The 20,819-nt window shown below is 46.5% G+C and overlaps 1 protein-coding gene across 1 annotated transcript in view; it reads right to left on the bottom strand.

Annotated features, from left to right (window-relative positions):
* Positions 1–395: 395 nt before the first annotated feature.
* The window catches only part of LOC120910588 (zinc finger protein 585A-like), a gene marked incomplete at its 3' end in the record, with an annotated part of 40,532 nt that continues 20,108 nt past the window's right edge, over positions 396–20,819 (bottom strand). The window contains exons 4-6 of the mRNA XM_040322347.1: positions 20,193–20,261; positions 16,666–17,714; positions 396–1,239 (exon numbers count right to left, since the gene is read on the bottom strand). Of these exons, the coding sequence (XP_040178281.1) occupies positions 396–1,239; positions 16,666–17,714; positions 20,193–20,261 (1,962 nt within the window). The remainder of the gene's footprint in view (positions 1,240–16,665; positions 17,715–20,192; positions 20,262–20,819) is intronic.

Below are 20,819 nucleotides of genomic sequence, written 5' to 3' on the forward strand. Positions count from 1 at the left end.
TTACATAGAGATAGTCTGGTTGAAAAAAGACACAAGTCCATCTAGTTCAATCAATAGAAGAAAAAGTTTACATCACAAAATTTACCAATGAGAGGGAATGATTCCATTTTTATTTTTCTCCTGCTATCAATGGCCAACACAGTACAACACTTCATCCATGTCTTTGGTGATCTCTGATCTCCTTATGAACTGTTTCTTACATGATGAAGATCAGCCATGGAGTATATCTGAGGTGTATATCAGGGTGTGCTTCTTCCCCACATGTCCAGCAACATTCATATACAAGACATTTCCCGCACTCAAGGCACTAATACACCTCCAGGGTTTGTTAGGGACCCCTGATGTACAGGAAGACAGGACTTCAGTGAGGAACATTTCCCTTACTCAGGACAGGAATAGGGATTCTCCCCAGTGTGAGATCTCCGATGTCTGTAAAGAGTGGATGTCCTTGAAAAACATTTCCCACACTCAGGACAGGAATACGGCTTCTCACCCGTGTGAGACCTCTGATGTGTATCAAGATGCTGCTTCGTTAAAAAACATTTACTGCACTGAGTACAGGAATATGGCTTCTCACCTGTGTGAGACTTCTGATGTCTATCCAGATGCGACTTCTCTGGAAAACATTTCCCGCACTCAGGACAGGAATACGGCTTCTCACCCGTGTGCAACCTCTGATGTCTATCAAGATGCGCCTTAGCTGAAAAAAATTTCCCGCACTCAGAACAGGAATATGGCTTCTCACCCGTGTGAGATCTCTGATGTTTGGAAAGAGTGGACTTTTCTGTAAAACATTTCCCGCACTCAGAACAGGAATGCGGCTTCTCACCCGTGTGCAACCTCTGATGACAGGAAAGGCTGGAACTACTTGAAAAACATTTCCCGCACTCAGGACAGGAATACGGCTTCTCACCCGTGTGAGATCTCTGATGTGCGTCAAGATGTGGCTTACGTGAAAAACATTTCCCGCACTCAGGACAGGAATGCAGCTTCTCACCGGTGTGCAACCTCTGATGATAGGAAAGACTGGAAGTACTTGAAAAATATTTCCCGCACTCAGTACAGGAATACGGCTTTTCCCCCATATGAGACCTCTGATGTGTGACAAGATCAGATTTTTGTACAAAACGTTTCCCGCACTCAGAACAGGAATGTGGCTTCTCACCTGTATGAAATTTTTTATGAACATGAAGACCAGACTTAAAACGGAAACACTTCCCACACTCAGTACAGGAAAACCTCTTATCTGTTGGAAGGACAGCACCGTCCCGCACAGTCTGAAGTTCCTCAGGATAAGAGGAATACGATGGTCCGGCACCGTCCCGCACAGTCTGAGGTTCCTCAGGATAAGAGGAATACGATGGTCCGGCACCGTCCCGCACAGTATGGGGTTCCTCAGGATAAGAGGAATACGATGGTCCGGCACCGTCCCGCACAGTCTGAGGTTTCTCAGGATAAGAGGAATACGATGGTCCATCTACACTGTGTGGTGCCGGATGGACATTTGAGGTAGTCGGGTTTTCTCCTGGACTATACTGTGTGATGTCCTCATCTTCTACTTTACAGTCTGGAGACAAAGTGAGACAATCCTCTGAGGTTTTCCTCATCTCCCATCCATCTACTAAAATAGAAATACAAAGATTATTACTACACATGAGCTGATTGGTTCCCCTAAACCAGGACTCCGCCCACATCAGGCAGCTTTGTCTCTGAGGACCTTACAATTCCCCCCTCAAGGTAACTAGTAAATGGGTCCTCTGATCTCCTACCAGATCATTTCTTTATTAATGGAACTCAGTCAGAGAGTGAGGAAACAACGAGAACTGTCTTTTATAGGAGTGACAGCGATGAGGGGATTTAGTCATGAATAACAGTGGGGCTGAGCCTCGCCAGAGGTCAGAGAGTGAGTATGGGGGAGGGAGAACAACCAAGATGAAGACTGGACTGATCCTGAAGACCACCATCATTGGGTTATTGACTCCTCCCTCATTATCACATTCTGTTTAAGGTTCTAAAGTTGGAGGATGTTATATTATTGTCAACATGTAAAAGACTGTGCTCCAATCAAATCATCCGATATAAAATGTCCAGCTGGAAGAAAATGGGTGTAACAAAAGAGAATACATATTACGTGTGTGTGTATATATATATATATATATATATATATATATATATATATATATAGTAGAGGGAAGAGAGAAGAAGTCAGTAGTATGTATTGTATAAGATATAACTATATAGTATCAGAATTATGTAACGTACAACATAGAGTATATGGTGCAGGGGTCAGGTGTAGTGGATGATTCTAAAATCCCTATTTTCAAATCAGGCTAATTCTTTTTATTATTAGAATCACTGAAATGTTTATTTTTCTTATATTCCTTATACTGTTTATTTGTTTTTATATGCATTATGCATATGTATGTATGGGAATGATCAATACTGCTTATTTTCCTTGATAAGATTTGTCAGATATCAGATATTGTTTTAAAGTAATGAAACGCTTGGAAGAAAACGTGCAGAGCTGAATAATCTTTTTACACTGGACGTGTGTGCAGCCTTCCCAGGAATGGACTTATGGGAGGAAACCATCCCTATATGAACTGACCTATGAGGGTGCCATGTGCCACAGACGTCACGGGGAGGGAGGAGGGTAGAGTGGGTGATTGGGAGGGATCGATGGGTGTGTCTGTATAATGTGAACCAATCAACTGTATGCCTTGTGATTCTATGCTTTTAATAAAGCTGTGGGGGCCATAGCTCGCTCTTTCTGTTGGGACCGAGCTGAAAGGTGAGCAGATGTAGTTTCCTTGTCTGATCTATATATCTCACCTTATTAATTTGAATCAAAAGGCAGAATGGAGTTAGCCCTGAGGTTGTATCGGGGGTCAATCATTATCACAGGTGTATAGAATGTACAACATAAAGTATATAGTGCAGGGGTCAGGAGTATGTAATGTACAATATAAATTATATAGTGAAGGGTCAGGATTCATAATATTGGTGTTCAGTAATCAGTGGTGGATTAAATGATTACTGGAGACAAGTTGCAGAGATCCCACACCGCTGCCTCCCATCTCCTGAGACTGCACAGACATATCCCTCCACCCGGGAACAGCAAGGAAAGAAAACAGAGCAAGTTACCCCAGAAGAATTAAAAAGATAGAGATCCTGCTATACCCTGGCATGGGGCAGAAGACCCAAGACACATGCCACTGGTGCCTAGGTTGAGCAATAACTATAGCGAGAGTCAACATTTTGCTGAACCCCAGAATCTCCATAAATCCAGTCTAGAGACATAAATTGTGTCTGCAGCACAGAGAAGGAAGATTATCCGAGAGAAATACAGGAATACAGGACGGGGAACACAGCTCAGGAAAGTGACCAGGGGATTACAGGCTGATATCACCCAGTCCCCGCCCTACTCTGGACCAATCAGTGAGCAGTATGGGTGGAGGAATGGATTTAGTGTTAATGACCCACCTGTGCTGATCTCTGTAGGAGTGTCCTCCTCTATAAATGTCCCCGTTATTCCATCCTCCTCCATAGACTGCTGATCATCCCTCACATACGTCTCTTCTTCTTCTGATTTCACCTCAACTTTTATATCGATTGGATCTCCACTCTAAACCAAGAAAATGAGAGAGAATATCATCTGTAAGATAAGAGCTTTAATATTGTGACATCACATAAAAAATCTACACATTGTCACTGTAAGTGTATGTTCTAGATCAGGGGTCTCCAATCTTTTCAAACAAAGGGCCACTTTATTGTCCTTCAGACTTTAGGAAGGCCGGATTGTGGCCCGCAGGGGCAGGAAATGTCACGGGCATCCAGCATCAGTGAGAATAAATATGGCCTCAAGTTTGGTGGTCAATAGGAGGAGAAGTATTCACCCTATTAGTAAGAGGGATAGTATCCCATCATTGGTATCAGTGGAATATATAGTGCTCCAGGGGGAGGAATAATGCCTCCTATCAGTGGGAGGAATTTTGCCCCAAGGGCTGGATAAAGGCTAGCAAAGGGCCACATCTGACCCTCGGGCCGCAGTTTGGAGACCCCTGTTCTAGATTCTCCATCCCACCAACCTTGTAACAGTGAGGGATGGTGTGACCTTCCTGTGTGGAATCCCGGGAATACAGAGGACGGGGACATCTCTCTGGTGGGTTCCTTATATTAGGTGGCTCCATCATATCCTTGTGTCCTTCTGAAAACTCCTCCATAACCCCATACTCCTCATCCTCCTCTTTAAACTCTTCTTTGACAAAAATATTATCATCCCCGAGATTTCCAATCTGCAATATATTATAAAACATTCATTGTAACACACATGCTTGTGCATAATGTATAACTACCAGTGATTGTTCCTCATCTACCTGATGATGGTGGGGGATGGTGTGACCTCCCTGTGTGGAATCCCGGGAATACAGAGGACGGGGACATCTCTCTGGTGGGTTTCTGGTATTAGGCGGCTCCATCATATCCTTGTGTCCTGAAAGCTCCTTCATTACACCATATTCCTCGTCCTCTTCTTTAATAACAATATCATAATCCTCAAGGTTTCCACTCTGAATATATAATAAAACATTTATTGTAACAAACAGGATTGTGTATAAGTCATAACTATTCATAATTGCTCCTCATCTACCTGATGATGGTGGGGGATGGTGTGACCTTCCTGTGTGGAATCCCGGAAATACAGAGGCTAAAACGACGTTTAAAACAACGTTTTTAAACCCGCGTATGCTCAGAAGCAAGTTATGACGCAAGCTTGAATGGAACAGAGTGCCGCCGTACGTGCTGAACGTAACCGCGCTTTGCTAGAGCATTTTGAAAAAACGATGGTGTGTAGGCAACGTCGTTTTTTAAAATGAAGTTTGACGTTTTTTTTTCATCACAAAAAACGACCGTGTGTACGCGGCATTAGATAATTACTTTGTGGGTTACATAGTTCCTCCCCTATATAATATGGAGAGTACATCAGTTTTGTAGCAAAGCAATAAGTGTCCCAACGTTTAATTCCAAAGAGAGGCGGGAGCCAGTGCTGTATTATGGCCTAGTCCGACCAGGCCCAGGCCTAGGGCGGCACTTTGCGGGAGGCAGCAAAAAAGCCTGTCCCCCTGTCCTCATCCCATCCTGTCCCTCTGTCCTCATCCCACCCTGTCCCTCTGTCCTCATCCCACCCTGTCCCTCTGTCCTCATCCCACCCTGTCCTCATCCCACCCTGTCCCTCTGTCCTCATCCCACCCTGTCCCTCTGTCCTCATCCCACCCTGTCCCTCTGTCCTCATCCCACCCTGTCCCTCTGTCCTCATCCCACCCTGTCCCTCTGTCCTCATCCCATCCTGTCCCTCTGTCCTCATCCCATCCTGTTCCTCTGTCCTCATCCCATCCTGTCCCTCTGTCCTCATCCTACTGCGTCCTTCTGTCCTCCTCCCATGAAAATTAAAGGGTGGGTCTTAAAAAGGAAGGAGTGTAGTCTTGACAGGAAGGTGTGCGAGTTTTGTCAGGCCTAGGGCAGCACAAAACCTAAATACACCCCTGGCGTGAGCCCTGTGTCCTGTGATGTACTCTCAAGAAATGATTTTACAGGTAAGCTGTTTTAAAAAATCCTATTTTCTTGTTCATACATCACGGGACACAGAGCCTGAGTTGATCACTTAGTGGGATGTCCCATAGCAATGCTTAAATTGAGGGGAGGGAGACACAGATCAGAAACATAGACCACCATTGGGCCAGAGGATCTATACTGCTGCCTGCCGTACACTACGCCTGATCCTGGCATCCTCATGCCCTCTCACATCTACCTGGTAGAATTTAGTGAATGTATGGACCGAAGACCAAGTAGCAGCCTTGCAGATCTGAGCCATGGAGGCCTGGTGAAGCCCTGCCCATGAAGCACCAACCGCTCTAGTCAAGTGCGCTCTAACCTGAAAAGGAGGAATCTTCTTTTCTAAAGCATAGGCCTGAATAATGACTTGTGGAATCCAACTCGTAATAGTGGACTTTGACGCTGCCTGACCCTTACTTGGGCCCTGTGGCAGAATAAATAGACAATCAGTCTTTCGTATCTGACCCGTAGCTTGCAGATACATTTTTACTGCTCTTACAACATGTAGATTCTCTTCCTCCGCGGACTGCAGATCTGGAAAAAAGGACAATAGGACTACATCTTGATTCAGATGAAATCCTGAAACCACTTTAGCTAAATAAGTTGAATGAGGACGCAAGACCATTTTCCTGGACTCAGTTGCTGGTGGCTTAGAAAATTTGTTTGCCAATTTTCTACCCCTGGAATGAAGACCGCAGATAGGCAAGGAATATGCCTTTCTGCCCAAGAAAAAATGTGATTCACCTCTATTTGATGGGCAGGAGCTTTTCGGCTCTGGACCACTTTCCCTGGGCATATGCCTCTTCCAGAACTGCTCCCCAGCCTGTAAAGCTGGCATCTGTGGTTACAGTTTTCCAAGTAACCGGAATAAAGTATCTTCCCTTTAACAGATTTTGGGGGAGCAACCGCCAATTGAGGCTCTGGCGAACCTGTGGAGACAGGATCATTGGAAGGTCTAAGGCCTGGATTCTTTTGTTCCAAGCGGACAGAATGCTGCCCTGCAACGGCCTTGAGTGAAACTGGGCATAAGAAACAATGAGGCTACCATCTTTCCTAATAACCTCATGCACAGACGGATGGAAGGTTTTCTCTTTGCTTTTATCACTCGGACCAAATCTTTTATGGCTTTGGCCTTCGGCCTGGGTAGGAATACCCTGCTTTGGGACGTGTCTATAATCATTCCCAAATATTCCAGCCTTCTTTGAGGCTGTAAGGAGGATTTTTCCAGATTGAGGAGCCAGCCTAGGAACTCTCAATACTCCACTGTGCTGCGCACATTGCGGTCTAGGCGTTTTACGGACTGATCTATGAGCAGATCGTCCAGATAGGCTGTTAGTGCTATGCCCCGTGCCCTCAGCTTTGCCAGAGGTTGTGAATACCCAAAGTGCAGTAGCCAGACAGAATGGAAGGGCCACAAACTGAAAATGGCGCTGCTCTACCGCAAACTTTAAAAAAAAATTGGTGAGCGGGAAATATTGGCATATGAAGATATGCATCTCTGTCTATTGATGCCAGGAATTCTCCTCCCTGAAGGGTAGAGACCACTGAACGGACAGACTCCATGCGGAAGGAGCGAATGTTCAGGAACTGATTCAAGTCTTTCAGATCTAGGATATGTCTGACATCCCTGTTTGTTTTTGGAATCGTAAAGAGGTTTGAGTAGAACCCTGAGCCCTGATCTTCTGGGGCTACTTCTACGATTACCCCTTGTGCCAAAAAGCAATGACCTCTTTTTTTCTGGATTTTTGAAAATCCTTGATCTCAGAAAACGGGGTGACGGAAGGTTTGGAATTCCAGCTTGTAGCCTAGAGATACCGTGGAGATGACCCACTTGTCCTGAACTTCTTGCCGCCAGATGCCTGCGAATCTCAGCAGCCTTCCCCCCCACTTGGCCCGAGCGGGGGCGCCCCTTTATAGGGAAGTCTTGGGGTTCTGCTTGGAAGACCTTGAAACCCAAGCTCTTTTCTGCCCTTGGGCTTGGCTCTGGGCTTCCCCCCCTAGTATTGGACTGAGGAGGCCGTCGCCACTGCCTGGAAGATAAAGTTCCAGGGGCTGGAGAAAGAGAATGTTTAAATGAGGGGCATTTACTCTTCTTTTTAACCGGTAACAGTGTAGACTTGCCTCCGGTAAGCTTTGTCCAAATCATCTCCATATAGGCATTCTCCATAAAAAGGGAACGCCACCAAGTATCTTTTGCAAGAAACCTCAGCTTCCCAATGCTTCAGCCAAAGGGACCTGCGCATGTGTACCAGCAGGAGACTTAGGCGGGATGCTTGCTGAACAGAGTCCATAATCGCATCAACCGCAAAACAAGGTCGTCATAAACCTCAATATCTTCTGCAGGGAGGAGGTTAACCACCTGTTTCATTTGTTCCTTGTGGAACTGGCACATGCCAATTGCTGCAACTGCAGGCTGCACCACAGCAGGTACGGGTTGCGCTTTATTTGCGGAGGCACAGGGCAACGATTTTGCCCTGCGCCCACGCAAATATTTTGCGCTGCCCTCGATTCACGGAGCATTAGCTCCGTAAATTGCGAGGGCGCGCCGGCAAAATTGCCCAGCGTAAGCGCGCGCAATGTAAATGATCCCGCCGGGGGCGGGAATCATTTAAATTAGGCGCGTTCCCGCGCCGATCATAAAGCGCATGCGCCGTCGGGAAACTTTCCCGACGTGCATTGCGGCAAATGACGTCGCAAGGACGTCGTTTGCTTCAAAGTGAACGTGAATGGCATCCAGCGCCATTCACGTATCACTTACGCAAACGGCGTGAAATTCAAATTTCACGACGCGGGAAGGGCGGGTATACTTTAGCATTGGCTGCCCCTACTACTAGAAGGGGCAGCCTTATGCTAAAGACGCCGTACGGAAACTCCGTACCTTGCGTACGCAGGGCCCGCGCAACTTTGTGAATCGGTGGTAGTATGCAATTTGCATACTATACGCTGATCACAATGGGAGCGCCCCCTATCGGTCAACGCAAGAATTCAGCCTAAAATCTGCGTGGCATAAGAGCCTTATGCCACGCAGATTTTAGGCTGCAGTCGGCGTAACGAGTTCTCTGAATCAGGAGAACTCGTTACGCCGGCGCAAGTCAGCAATTGCGCTGCGTAACTATGGTTACGCAGGCGCAATTGCTACCTGAATCTGGGCCCTTGTAATTAAGGTTGCCAGTGTCCAATCCCCCCGTGGTGACTATCTAACCCACTAAGTGATTATCTAAGCCTCTGTGTCCTGTGATGTATGATCAAGAAGTTTGTTTTCAGGACATTCTTTCTACAAATGATATTTTCCCTCTTTCTTCCTATTTGAATATTCTAAAATAAAGACATACATATTCCAATCCCTCCGACCCCCCACTACTAATAAAAGTCATATAATCCGCTAGTAAAGACTTATCAGGTGAGAAGGTGATTGGTGGGAAAGGTGACACACCTCCAAAATTAAGACAATGTTCCAGCCCCGTAACTGGGGGAACGTTCTGATCCTGAAGGGATTAATCTGCCTGTGTGGTGTAATAATTGCCCGCCGTAGGCCATGTATGGTCAAGATGGTCGTTGTCTTGTCTATTTATTGTCAGTGTTGGTGGTTAAGAGGAACATATTACTAGAATTTATCTCCAAAACTAATGAAATGTTTCGGCCCCATAGGTGAGGACATTTTCTGACACTAAAGGGGTTAATCTAGGTTTCCACACTATATATGTGTGTATCATCATCTGCTGGAGATAAAAGACGTCACTGTGACTATGGAGGAAGAGGACGGACATGACGGGGGTTACTGGGTGTAAATAGAAACAAAGATCTTATTACCTCGTTTTCAGCCATTTCCAGCAACGTCGCTTTTTTTCCCCACCCGACTGACCTCTCACCTGGAACTTCCTGTCTGTACCTGACATCACTTCCTGTCTAGGTAGAAGTGAGATCACCACCTTGTGGAGCTCAGAGGAAATGCAGTGTCTTGAAGTATGAACACGGCCTTGTGCTGTGAGCGTACTGTATATCCTTACAAATCCTGAATAATAATATTAATATCTTATTAGCTCCTCTGCTGCCAGTGTTTCGTCAGATTTGGCGACCCATCAGAATGTGTAACGGAAGGGACGTTTTGTGTCGCCGCCATCTTGCTACACCCTGCACTCCTCCGTTGTAAGGATTCTCTGAGAAGGAGGAAAGCGGACATCTTGTTACACCCATCGGAGTTTTCCATTTTACACGTAATTTTTAACAGGAAAGTGAGTTTATACAGTGAAATATAGTGCTTAGAAGTCCGTCTGGTTAGATATTGAATTTTAAAAGCAGCAAACTTCTGTCAGATTAGCAAAGCTGTGGGATGAGCAGGCTTGCCGCTACTTTAAAAATTCAACATCATAACAGTCAGACGGAGTTCTAAGTAGTGGATTTCAGTATATAAACTCACTACTGTTAAATATAAGTGTCAAATGGAAAACTCCGGTGGGTGTAACAGGATGTCCGCTTTCCCCTCATATTTGCCAACTGTCCGTATTTTTACAGACAGCCCGTAAAAAAGGCACTTTCCTCCTGTCCGTAATAGGACAAAAGTGCCCGCAATAAATAGCTGTGATCGGGTCGGCTTGGAACTGCGCATGCGCAGTTCCGGCGAGCTGCCCGACTCCCGAGCTAAGCCGCTGAATGGATCAGATTTCTGTATTCCGCCCAGGCCCGGAGGGTGGATTTGACAGAGGCTGACTGTGTGGTGTGCTACTGGTGGCGCAGGCGATGCGAGTGATGTCATGGCGCATCCAGACAGACTTTAAAAATACTGTAGTCACCAGGGGCTGGGCAGGCGGAAATGGAGCAGTTTTGCCTTCATGGTGCCGGCTGTGGCCATGGTCTGCCCAGGCAATTCAGTGACAGCCCAGCCCAGTAGCTGCCCAGGCATCCACACACAGCACAAATTGACCAGCTTAGGGCAAGCCTGCATTCTCAGGCTTCTTTGCTTTAAGGTAAGGAGGTGATGGTGGCAAGAGGAGCTGGTGGTGGGGTCAGGAGGAGCTGGTGGGGGGCAGTAGCTGATGGGGCAGGGGCTGGTGGTGGCAGGAGGAGCTGGTGGTGGTAGGAGCTGATGGTGGCAATAGCTGGTGGTAACAGGAGGTGGTGGTGGCAGGAGGAGCTGGTGGTGGCAGGAGCTGATGGGGCAGGAGCTGGTGGTGGTAAGAAGGTGATGATGGCAATAGCTGGTGGTGACAGGAGGAGGTGATGGTGGCATGAGGAGCTGGTGGCAGCAGCTGGTGGTATCAGGAGGTGGCAGGAGGAGCTGATGATGGTGGCAGGAGGAGCTGGTGATGGTGGCAGCAGGAGGAGCTGGTGATATCAAGAGGTGCTGGTGGTGGTGGTGGCAGGAGGAGCTGGTGGGGGCAGGGGCTGGTGGTGGCAGGAGGAGCTGGTGGTGGTAGGAGGTGAAGGTGGCAATAGCTGGTGGTGACAGAAGGAGGTGATGGTGGCAGGAGGAGTTAGTGGTGGCAGGAGGAGCTGGTTGGAGCAGCTGGTGGTATCAGGAGGAGCTGGTGGTGGTGGTGGCAGGAGGAGCTGGTGATGGTGGCAGGAGGAGCTGGTGATGGTGGCAGCAGGAGGAGCTGGTGCTATCAGGAGGTGCTGGCAGGAGGAGCTGGTGGGGGCAGGGGCTGGCGGTGGCAGGAGGAGCTTGTGGTGGTAGGAGGTGAAGGTGGCAAAAGCTGGTGGTGACAGGAGGAGGTGATGATGGCAGGAGGAACTGGTGGCAGGAGGAGTTGGTGGTGGCAGGATGTGCTGGTGGTATCAGGAGGTGGCAGGAGGAGCTGGTGGTGGTGGTGGGAGGAGGAGCTGGTGATGGTGGCAGGAGGAGCTGGTGGTGGGGGAGGAGCTGGCGAAGGCAGGAGGAGCTGGTGGTGGTGACAGGATGAGGTGATGGTGAATAAAAAGTGATGGACCATTTTTATATTGAAAATAACAGAAATATTTTTTTTTTTACCTTTAATATCTACCTTAAATCGCACAACCCCCGTAGGAGCTGCTGGTTTAGATTTGGGTTTTGCGCGTTACCTCAATACTCCTTGTCAGGGGAAGGAAGTCTCTAAAAATTGCAATGTCCACACAAGATGTAAAACCTTTGACTCTTATTGGTTTTATTTTTGCTGCACAACTTGTGAAGAAAGTATAAGGTAGGAGGAGAAGGGGAAGGTTCAGGTACTCGGTACAGAGCACACAAAAACTTCTAAAGTTCCAACAGTCATTCACCACTAGACATGTGCAGACTGGAATATTTTGTTTCGTTTTTTCGTTTGGAAAATAAATTTATTTAGTTACTCCCGAAAATCGTTTTGATTTATTTAGTTTTTCGTTGGGGAATAGCTTTCGTCCGAAAATCCAATAATACTTGGTTTCTGTCGAATGGTCAAAAGAATATTCGCCGGAACGTCGAATCTTTGTTGGTTTCTGTCTAATGGTCAAAAAAATATTCGACGGAACGTTGAATCTTTACGTCGAATGGTACATTTCCGTTCGAATATTCCACCTACAAGAATTCTAATATTGTATGACTAGTAATAATGTCGAATCTATTCTCTATAATGTCGAATCTATTTTCTCATAAATCGAAATCTATTCTCTGTAATGTCGAATCTATTATTTCTATAGTGTCGAATCTTTTCTCTATAATGTCGAATCTTTTCTCTAAGATGTCGAATCTTTTCCCTATAATGTCGAATCTCTCTATATCGAATTTTTACCGCAACGAAAACGAAAATAAAGCATTTTTTATGTCGGATCTTTCGGTTTTTGTTTCTTGCACTTTCGTTATCGTTTGTTAAAACGATAACGAAAAAACCCGATTTTCGTATGAAAATGAATTCTAACAAAAACGAATGCACATGTCTATTCACCACTCTCTCATGAGTGGTTATTGCTTACCCCGATAGACCCTTCTCACATGGCCTAGCAGCCGGGATGATGCACAAACCACTAGGATAACCGTCTCTGCCACAGACCGTTTGAGAACAAAAATGTATAGTCAGGAATCCTCTGCCACAGGATTTTAACCACTGAACTTCCAGCCGTACAGTTAAGACCCTTTAATCCGATCCGGCGAACTGTAGGGCAAGTAGAGTTGTGGATCCCTCTTTAACAAAGTCACCAGGTCTATCCCGAGACATCAGCTTGTTTTGCTTGGTCTCCTCCAGGGCAGGTCCTCCCCCGGTCTCCTTCGTTAAGCAGCTTCCCTCTCTTGGATGGACAGCTTGGGAACCCCCTTCAGCATAACTGGGCCTACTGGATAGAGATTGCAGTCTCTGACCAACGTGGTCCAGGGACCGAGATCACACACACATACCTCATGCCAGGAGAGCCACGAGGTGAAGGACCCCGATAAATGGCATCTGCCTGTTAAGTATCCCCTCTCGGCATGCCCAGCGGGGCACCACTCCCACTGGGCTGTTCCCGTGGAAAGATATCCAATACTCTATAGCTTGCCTGTGTTCCAACATTGGCCTGAGATGGTAACGCCACCTTCAGGCAACAGTGGGAAATCCTGTCAAGCAGAGCCATAGCCAGAACAGAGGCTAATTCAATTGAACAAAGTCTGAGCCAACTATTTGCTCAGACACCCTCTAAATTTAGAATTGCACCCAATCACTGGGAGTAGGGCGCTACAACTGTAAATTTGTAACTTTTGTAAAATGCCAGTAAAAATTTGGCTGTGCCAGTAAATTTTAATGTGGTAGGTTGGCAACACTGTTTCCCCTTCTCAGAGTATCCTTACAATGGAGGAGTGCGGGGTGAGGCAAGATGGCGGTGACGGACCATCCCTTCTGTTACCAATTCTGACAAAACACCAGGTCCAACAATGTCTCCACTCCACTTCCTCCCGACTCACCTCTAACCCGGAACTTCCTTTCTGTATGCGACATCACTTCCTGTCTTCCATAGAGACTTCCTGTCTGGGTAGAAGTCAGAAGATCCCCACTTTGTGGAGCTCGGAGGAAATGCAATCCAGAGAAACATCTCGTAGTATGAGCACGGCCTTGTGCTGTGTGTGTACATACTGTATATTCCTATACAATATGTAGCAGAGTCCCGGGCCCCAGTGGCATAATGGTGACCTCAGGAGTAAGGGAGAGCTGATATCCTTCCTTGTAAAGTGGGTTACCAGGCATGGTGGGTGTAATGCAAGATGAAATGATGGGCGCCAGTCACTTTTTGAATACGATCAAGAGATGTATTGTCTCTCAACAAGAACTATGGAAGAGCAGGTATGGGCCAGGACCCCCGTAGGTAGATGCAATGACTCTGAGACTCTATAGGTAGACAGCTATACAGGATAAGGCCTCCAGCCGGATGCCACATCTGCATGGGTAGGACCGCTGTCTCCTATGGTACTGAACTTGTAACAGTCACTAAATGTAGTTGTACATAACTCTTCGTAACACAGAACAGTCTGTTTCTTATCTCACAGTATCCCACTGTAGGTCTTCAATCACTGAGCTACCAGTCTCTCACTAGACTTCCAGATCCCAGTCGTCACCGGATCTCCTGCGCTCTTCCACAACTATCCGGCTGTGTACTCCTCAAGCGTCACCCCCCTGCTGGGTCCCTGGCTTGACACCCGCTGAAGCTTTTCCATTTCTTCACCGTCCCCGGCTGATGAGAAGACTGCTCTGATACTTGCTCAAGCCCACTCATCGTAGTCTCCGGTAATAAGGTGGATGGTCAATTTGTGGCGACTGCTTCCCCTTTACCTCAACAGGTTCCCCGTCTGACTAAACCTTCACAACTCGGTTGAAATCCAATCCAGTACAGTAGTCCCAACCCTACGCTGCTTCTCCTGCTCCTGGATAGGCCTCAGGCAGCCTAGTGTCTCTGGGATAGGCCAGCATGGGACGACATAACACACGTCCACCCAGACAGCCGTCAAGGTATGGCACAGAACACTGATCACCTGACTCCACCCAAGTTAATAGGCTCTCCCAGCAGGCCAAGGGACTAAAGAAACCCCTGCCTATTGGCTGAGACACCCCATCCATTCATGATCTGTCCTTGCTATGCCCTTCTATCGAATGTCACCAGCCACAATGCCACCTAGTGAGAGAGAACAAAAGTGCTGCAATTCCAGAATTAGGGAAAAGTCAGTGGATCTCCTAACAATTAGCCAGGACAAGAACTACCTAGAAAACTAAATGTGTTAGCAACCCTGCCAAAACACCTGGGTGCTTCATCTACATTGCCAAAAGTATTGGGACGCCTGCCTTTACACGCACCTGAACTTTAATGACATCCCAGTCTTAGTCCGTAGGGTTCAATATTGAGTTGGCCCACCCTTTGAAGCTATAACAGCTTAAACTCTTCTGGGAAGGATGTCCACAAGGTTTAGGAGTGTGTCTATGGGAATGTTTGACAATTCTTCCAAAAGTGCATTTGTGGGCTCAGGCACTGATGTTGGATGAGAAGGCTAAGTCATCCCAAACGTGTTCTATCGGGTTGAGGTCAGGCCAGTCAAGTTGCTCCACCTCAACATGCTCATCCATGTCTTTATGAACCTTGCTTTGTGCACTGGTTCGCAGTCATGTTCGAACAGGAAGGTGTCATCCCCAAACTGTTCCCACAAAGTTGGGAGCATGAAATTGTCCAAAATGTCGTGTAATGCCCTTGAGAATTACCCTTCACTGGAATTAAGGGGCCAAGCCCAAACCCTGAAAGCATCCCCACACCATAATCACTCCTCCTCAAAATGATTTGGTGGGGTGGCCCAATACTTTTGGCAATATAGTATGGATGAGCGAGTTTGGGGTGGAGGCATTTGACCGGCCTGCACAGAGTCCTGACCTCCACTCGATAGAACACATTTGAGATGAATTAGAGCCCGGCCTTCTAATCCAACATCAGTGCCTGACCTCACAAATGCTCTTCGGGAAGAATGGTCAAACATTCTCATAGACACACTCCTTAACCTTGTGGACGGCCTTCCCAGAAGAGGTGAAGCTGTTATAGCTGTAAAGGGCGGGGCCAACCCAATATTGAACCTCAAGGACCAAGACTGGGATGCCATTAAAGTTCATGTGCGTGTAAAGGCAGGTGTCCCAATACCTTTGGTAATATAGTGTATGTGGTATCGCTGCAATCGTCAGGAGCAGGAGAATTTATTTTGGGTTGTTCCTTGGTGGAAGGTTATGGTTGTAACGAGAAATATACATCTACATTTCAAAATAATTATTTTTGTTTTTCACTATTCTGGGCCAGTTCTCCTTTGATGATAAAAAAAAAAAAATCAGGAGACATCAATCGCCATTTACCACCAAATGAAAGCCCAGTTTGTCCTGAAACAAACGCGGTATAATCCACCTGGAGGCACAAAGTAGTTGTGATGATATGTACGGTTTTACTAACACATGTCAAAGTTGTAGAATTGTGCTTAGGCATTAACATTTGTTTTACCCTTAGGTGTGAAGGAGTTCACACAGTGATTTCCTATGACTGTCAGCCCCATCTAGTGGCCATAATGAGGTATCTATCCTGAACAACCTAAAATTCCACATTATGGCCACTAGATGGAGCCAATGATCATAGGAAATCACTTTATGAAATAAAATACGACCACAATTTGTCATAGTACGGCGAATGCGTGTCACACTTGGTCAACATTTTATTTTTAAACTAGACCTGTAAATGTTTATTACATAGAGATAGTCTGGTTAAAAAAAAGACACAAGTCCATCAAGTTCAATCAATAGAAAAAAAAAAGTTACACCACAAAAGTTACCAATGAGGGGTAATGACTCCATTTTTATTTTTATCCTGCTATCAATGGCCAACACGGTACAACACTTCATCCATGTCTTTGGTGATCTCTGATCTCCTTATCAACTGTTTCTTACATGATGAAGATCAGCCATGGAGTATATCTGAGGTGTATATCAGGGTGTGCTTCTTCCCCACATGTCCAACAACATTCATATACAAGACATTTCCCGCACTCACTAATACACCTCGAGGGTTGTGTGGGACCCCTGATGTACAGGAAGACAGGACTTCAGTGAGGAACATTTCCCTCACTTGGGACAGGAATACGGCTTCTCCCCTGTGTGAGATCTCTGATGTTTGAGAAGATTGGACTTCTGTGAAAAACATTTGCCACACTCAGCACAGGAATATGGCTTCTCACCTGTGTGTGATCTCTGATGTGTATTAAGATACGACTTAACTGAAAAACATTTCCCGCACTCAGAACAGGAATACGGCTTCTCACCCGTGTGTGATCTCTGGTGTTTGAGAAGATCTGACTTAACTGGAAAACATTTCCCACACTCAGGACAGGAATACGGCCTCTCACCAGTGTGTGATGTCTGATGATAGAAAAGACTGAACTTATCTGAAAAACATTTCCCACACTCAGGACAGGAATACGGCTTCTCACCCGTGTGCGACCTCTGATGTGTATCAAGATGCCACTTATCTGAGAAACATTTCCCACACTCAGAACAGGAATACGGCTTCTCACCCGTGTGTGATCTCTGATGTTTGTGAAGATGCGACTTCCTTATAAAACATTTCCCACACTCAGAACAGGAATACGGCTTCTCCCCCGTGTGTGATCTCTGATGTTTGTGAAGATGCGACTTATCTGAAAAACATTTCCCACACTCAGAACAGGAATACGGCTTCTCACCCGTGTGAGACCTCTGATGTGTATCAAGATGCTGCTTCGTTAAAAAACATTTCCTGCACTCAGTACAGGAATATGGCTTCTCACCTGTGTGAGACTTCTGATGTCTATCAAGATGCGATTTCTCTGAAAAACATTTCCCGCACTCAGGACAGGAATACGGCTTCTCACCCGTGTGAGACCTCTGATGTCCATCAAGATGCGCCTTAGCTGAAAAACATTTCCCGCACTCAGAACAGGAATATGGCTTCTCACCCGTGTGCGACCTCTGATGTGTGAGAAGGAGCGACTTCGCTAAAAAACATTTCCCGCACTCAGAACAGGAATGTGGCTTCTCACCTGTATGACATTTTTTATGCATATTAAGACTAGACTTAGAATTGAAACACTTCCCGCACTCAGGACAGGAAAACCTCTTATCTGTTGGAAGGACGGCACCGCCCCGCACAGTCTGAGGTTCCTCAGGATAAGAGGAATACGATGGTCCGGCACCGTCCCGCACAGTCTGAGGTTCCTCAGGATAAGAGGAATACGATGGTCCGGCACCGTCCCGCACAGTCTGAGGTTCCTCAGGATAAGAGGAATACGATGGTCCGGCACCGTCCCGCACAGTCTGAGGTTCCTCAGGATAAGAGGAATACGATGGTCCATCTACACTGTGTGGTGCCGGATGGACATTTGAGGTAGTCGGGTTTTCTCCTGGACTATACTGTGTGATGTCCTCATCTTTTACTTTACAGTCTGGAGACAAAGTGAGACAATCCTCTGAGGTTTTCCTCATCTCCCGTCCATCTGCTAAAATAGAGATACAAAGATTATTACTAGACATGAGCTGATTGGTTCCCCTAAACCAGGACTCCGCCCACACCAGGCAGCTTCGTCTCTGAGGATCTTACAATTCCCCCCTCAAGGTAACTAGTAAATGGGTCCTCTGATCTCCTACCAGATCATTTCTTTATTCATGGACCTTAGTCAGAGAGTGAGGAAACAACGAGAACTGTCTTTTATAGGAGTGACAGTGATGAGGGGATTATAGGACGAGTGTCCCCACCCCCTCTATCACTCACTCAATTTGAAAAAGTTACGTGGTTTGCGTAAATCGTCCGTGAATGGGGCTGGACGTCATTTACATTCACGTCGAAACCAATGACATCCTTGCGGTGTACTTTGGAGCAATGCACACTGGGAAATTCCACGGACGGCGCATGCGCCGTTACGCAAAAACGTCAATCACGTCGGGTCACAGTAGTTTTACATAAAAATTTGAACTAGGCGGGCTTACGCCGGACGATTTACGCTACGCCGCCGCAACTTACGAAGCAAGTGCTTTGAGAATACAGCACTTGCCCGTCTAAGTTGCGGCAGCGTAACGTAAATCAGATACGTTACGTTACGCCGCCGCAGAGATACGCCGCTGGATGTGAATCTGGGCCTTTGAGTGTAAACCTCCTCCCATCAGCAAGGGCATTGAAGATGAAACATGGCTGGGTCTTTCAGCATGACAAAGATCCCAAACACACCGCCCGGGCAACGAAGGCGTGGCTTCGTAAGAAGCATTTTAAGGTCCTGGAGTGGCCTAGCCAGTCTCCAGTAACCCAGGAGAATTGTTCTGTCAGAGATCCTGCTATACCCTGGCATGGGGCAGAAGACCCAAGACACATGCCACTGGTGCCTAGGTTGAGCAATGACTATAGTGAGAGTCAACATTTTGCTGAACCCCAGAATCTCCATAAATCCAGTCTAGAGACATAAATTGTGTCTGCAGCACAGAGAAGGAAGATTATCCGAGAGAAATACAGGAATACAGGACGGGGAACACAGCTCAGGAAAGTGACCAGGGGATTACAGGCTGATATCACCCAGTCCCCGCCCTACTCTGGACCAATCAGTGAGCAGTATGGGTGGAGGAATGGATTTAGTGTTAATGACCCACCTGTGCTGATCTCTGTAGGAGTGTCCTCCTCTATAAATGTCCCCGTTATTCCATCCTCCTCCATAGACTGCTGATCATCCCTGACATACGTCTCTTCTTCTTCTGATTTCACCTCAAATTCTATATCGATTGGATCTCCACTCTAAACCAAGAAAATGGGAGAGAATATCATCTGTAAGATAAGAGCTTTAATATTGTGACATCATATAAAAAATCCACACATCGTCTCCATGATTCTGTGTTTTATAATCTCCATCCCACCAACCTTGCAATATTGAGGGATGGTGTGACCTTCCTGTGTGGAATCCCGGGAATACAGAGGACGGGGACATCTCTCTGGGGGGTCTCTGTAGCTGGATGACTCCACCATGGTGTCCTGGTACAGATCTTTGTGTCCTTTAGGAAACTCCTCCATCACCCCATCCTCATCATCCTCCTCTTTTATCTCTTCTTTCACCTCAACTTTAGGATCTCTCAAGTTTCCACTCTGAATATATAATAAAAATGACATCAATGGTAACAATGCAGATAATGTACAGATCCTAATGATACTATCAGAGATTGTTCCTCATCTACCTGATGATGGTGAGGGATGGTGTGACCTTCCTGTGTGGAATCCCGGGAATACAGAGGACGGGGACATCTCTCTGGTGGGTTCCTGGTATTAGGTGGCTCCATCATATCCTTGTGTCCTTCTGAAAACTCCTCCATAACCCCATACTCCTCATCCTCCTCTTTATACTCTTCTTTGACAAAAATATTATCATCCCCGAGGTTTCCAATCTGCAATATATTATAAAACATTGATTGTAACACACATGCTTGTGTATAATGTATAACTACCAATAATTGTCAATCATCTACCTGATGATGGTGGGGGATGGTGTGACCTTCCTGTGTGGAATCCCGGGAATACAGAGGACGGGGACCTCTCTCTGGTGGGTTTCTGGTATTAGGTGGCTCCATCATATCCTTGTGTCCTGAAAGCTCCTTCATTACACCATATTCCTTGTCCTCTTGCTTGTACTCTTCTTTAATAACACTATTATAATCCTCAAGGTTTCCACTCTGAATATATAATAAAACATTTATTGTAACAAACATGATTGTGTATAAGTCATAACTATTCATAATTGTGATATGGCGATTTTTACCTACCTCACTTATACACTTAATGATTCATGAAATAAGTGAGTACAACCTTGTCTATATAAGAACCAACCAATGCGGTTGCAGCTATAACTAGAGGTCGACCGATATATCGGCCGATATTTGGCCGTTTTGGAGAAATCGGCATCGGCCGATTTTCATCCAAATTAGGCCGATATTTTCCATGGCCGCTAGCGGTGCCACGGCTCCGGAGCTAGGCCGAAGCCGCGGCCTTTCCTGATGCTGTGACCGCGGCGGCAATCGGCGGATCTGCGGATTACCGCCGTGGTTACAGCATCAGGAAAGGCCGCGGCTTCGGCCTAGCTCCGGAGCCTCGGCCATCTTGGTACACCCAGTGCGGCGGCCCTCCTCTCTGTTTACACCCAGAGCAGAAGGGGCCCGCTCACTGCTATCTGCTAAATTTTTTTTTTTTTTTCAGGAAGGCGGCAGCCAACCAGCGGGCCTGTAACAGCCAAT

The sequence above is a fragment of the Rana temporaria genome, chromosome 8 (assembly GCF_905171775.1).
Source record: "Rana temporaria chromosome 8, aRanTem1.1, whole genome shotgun sequence".
NCBI lineage: Eukaryota > Metazoa > Chordata > Amphibia > Anura > Ranidae > Rana > Rana temporaria.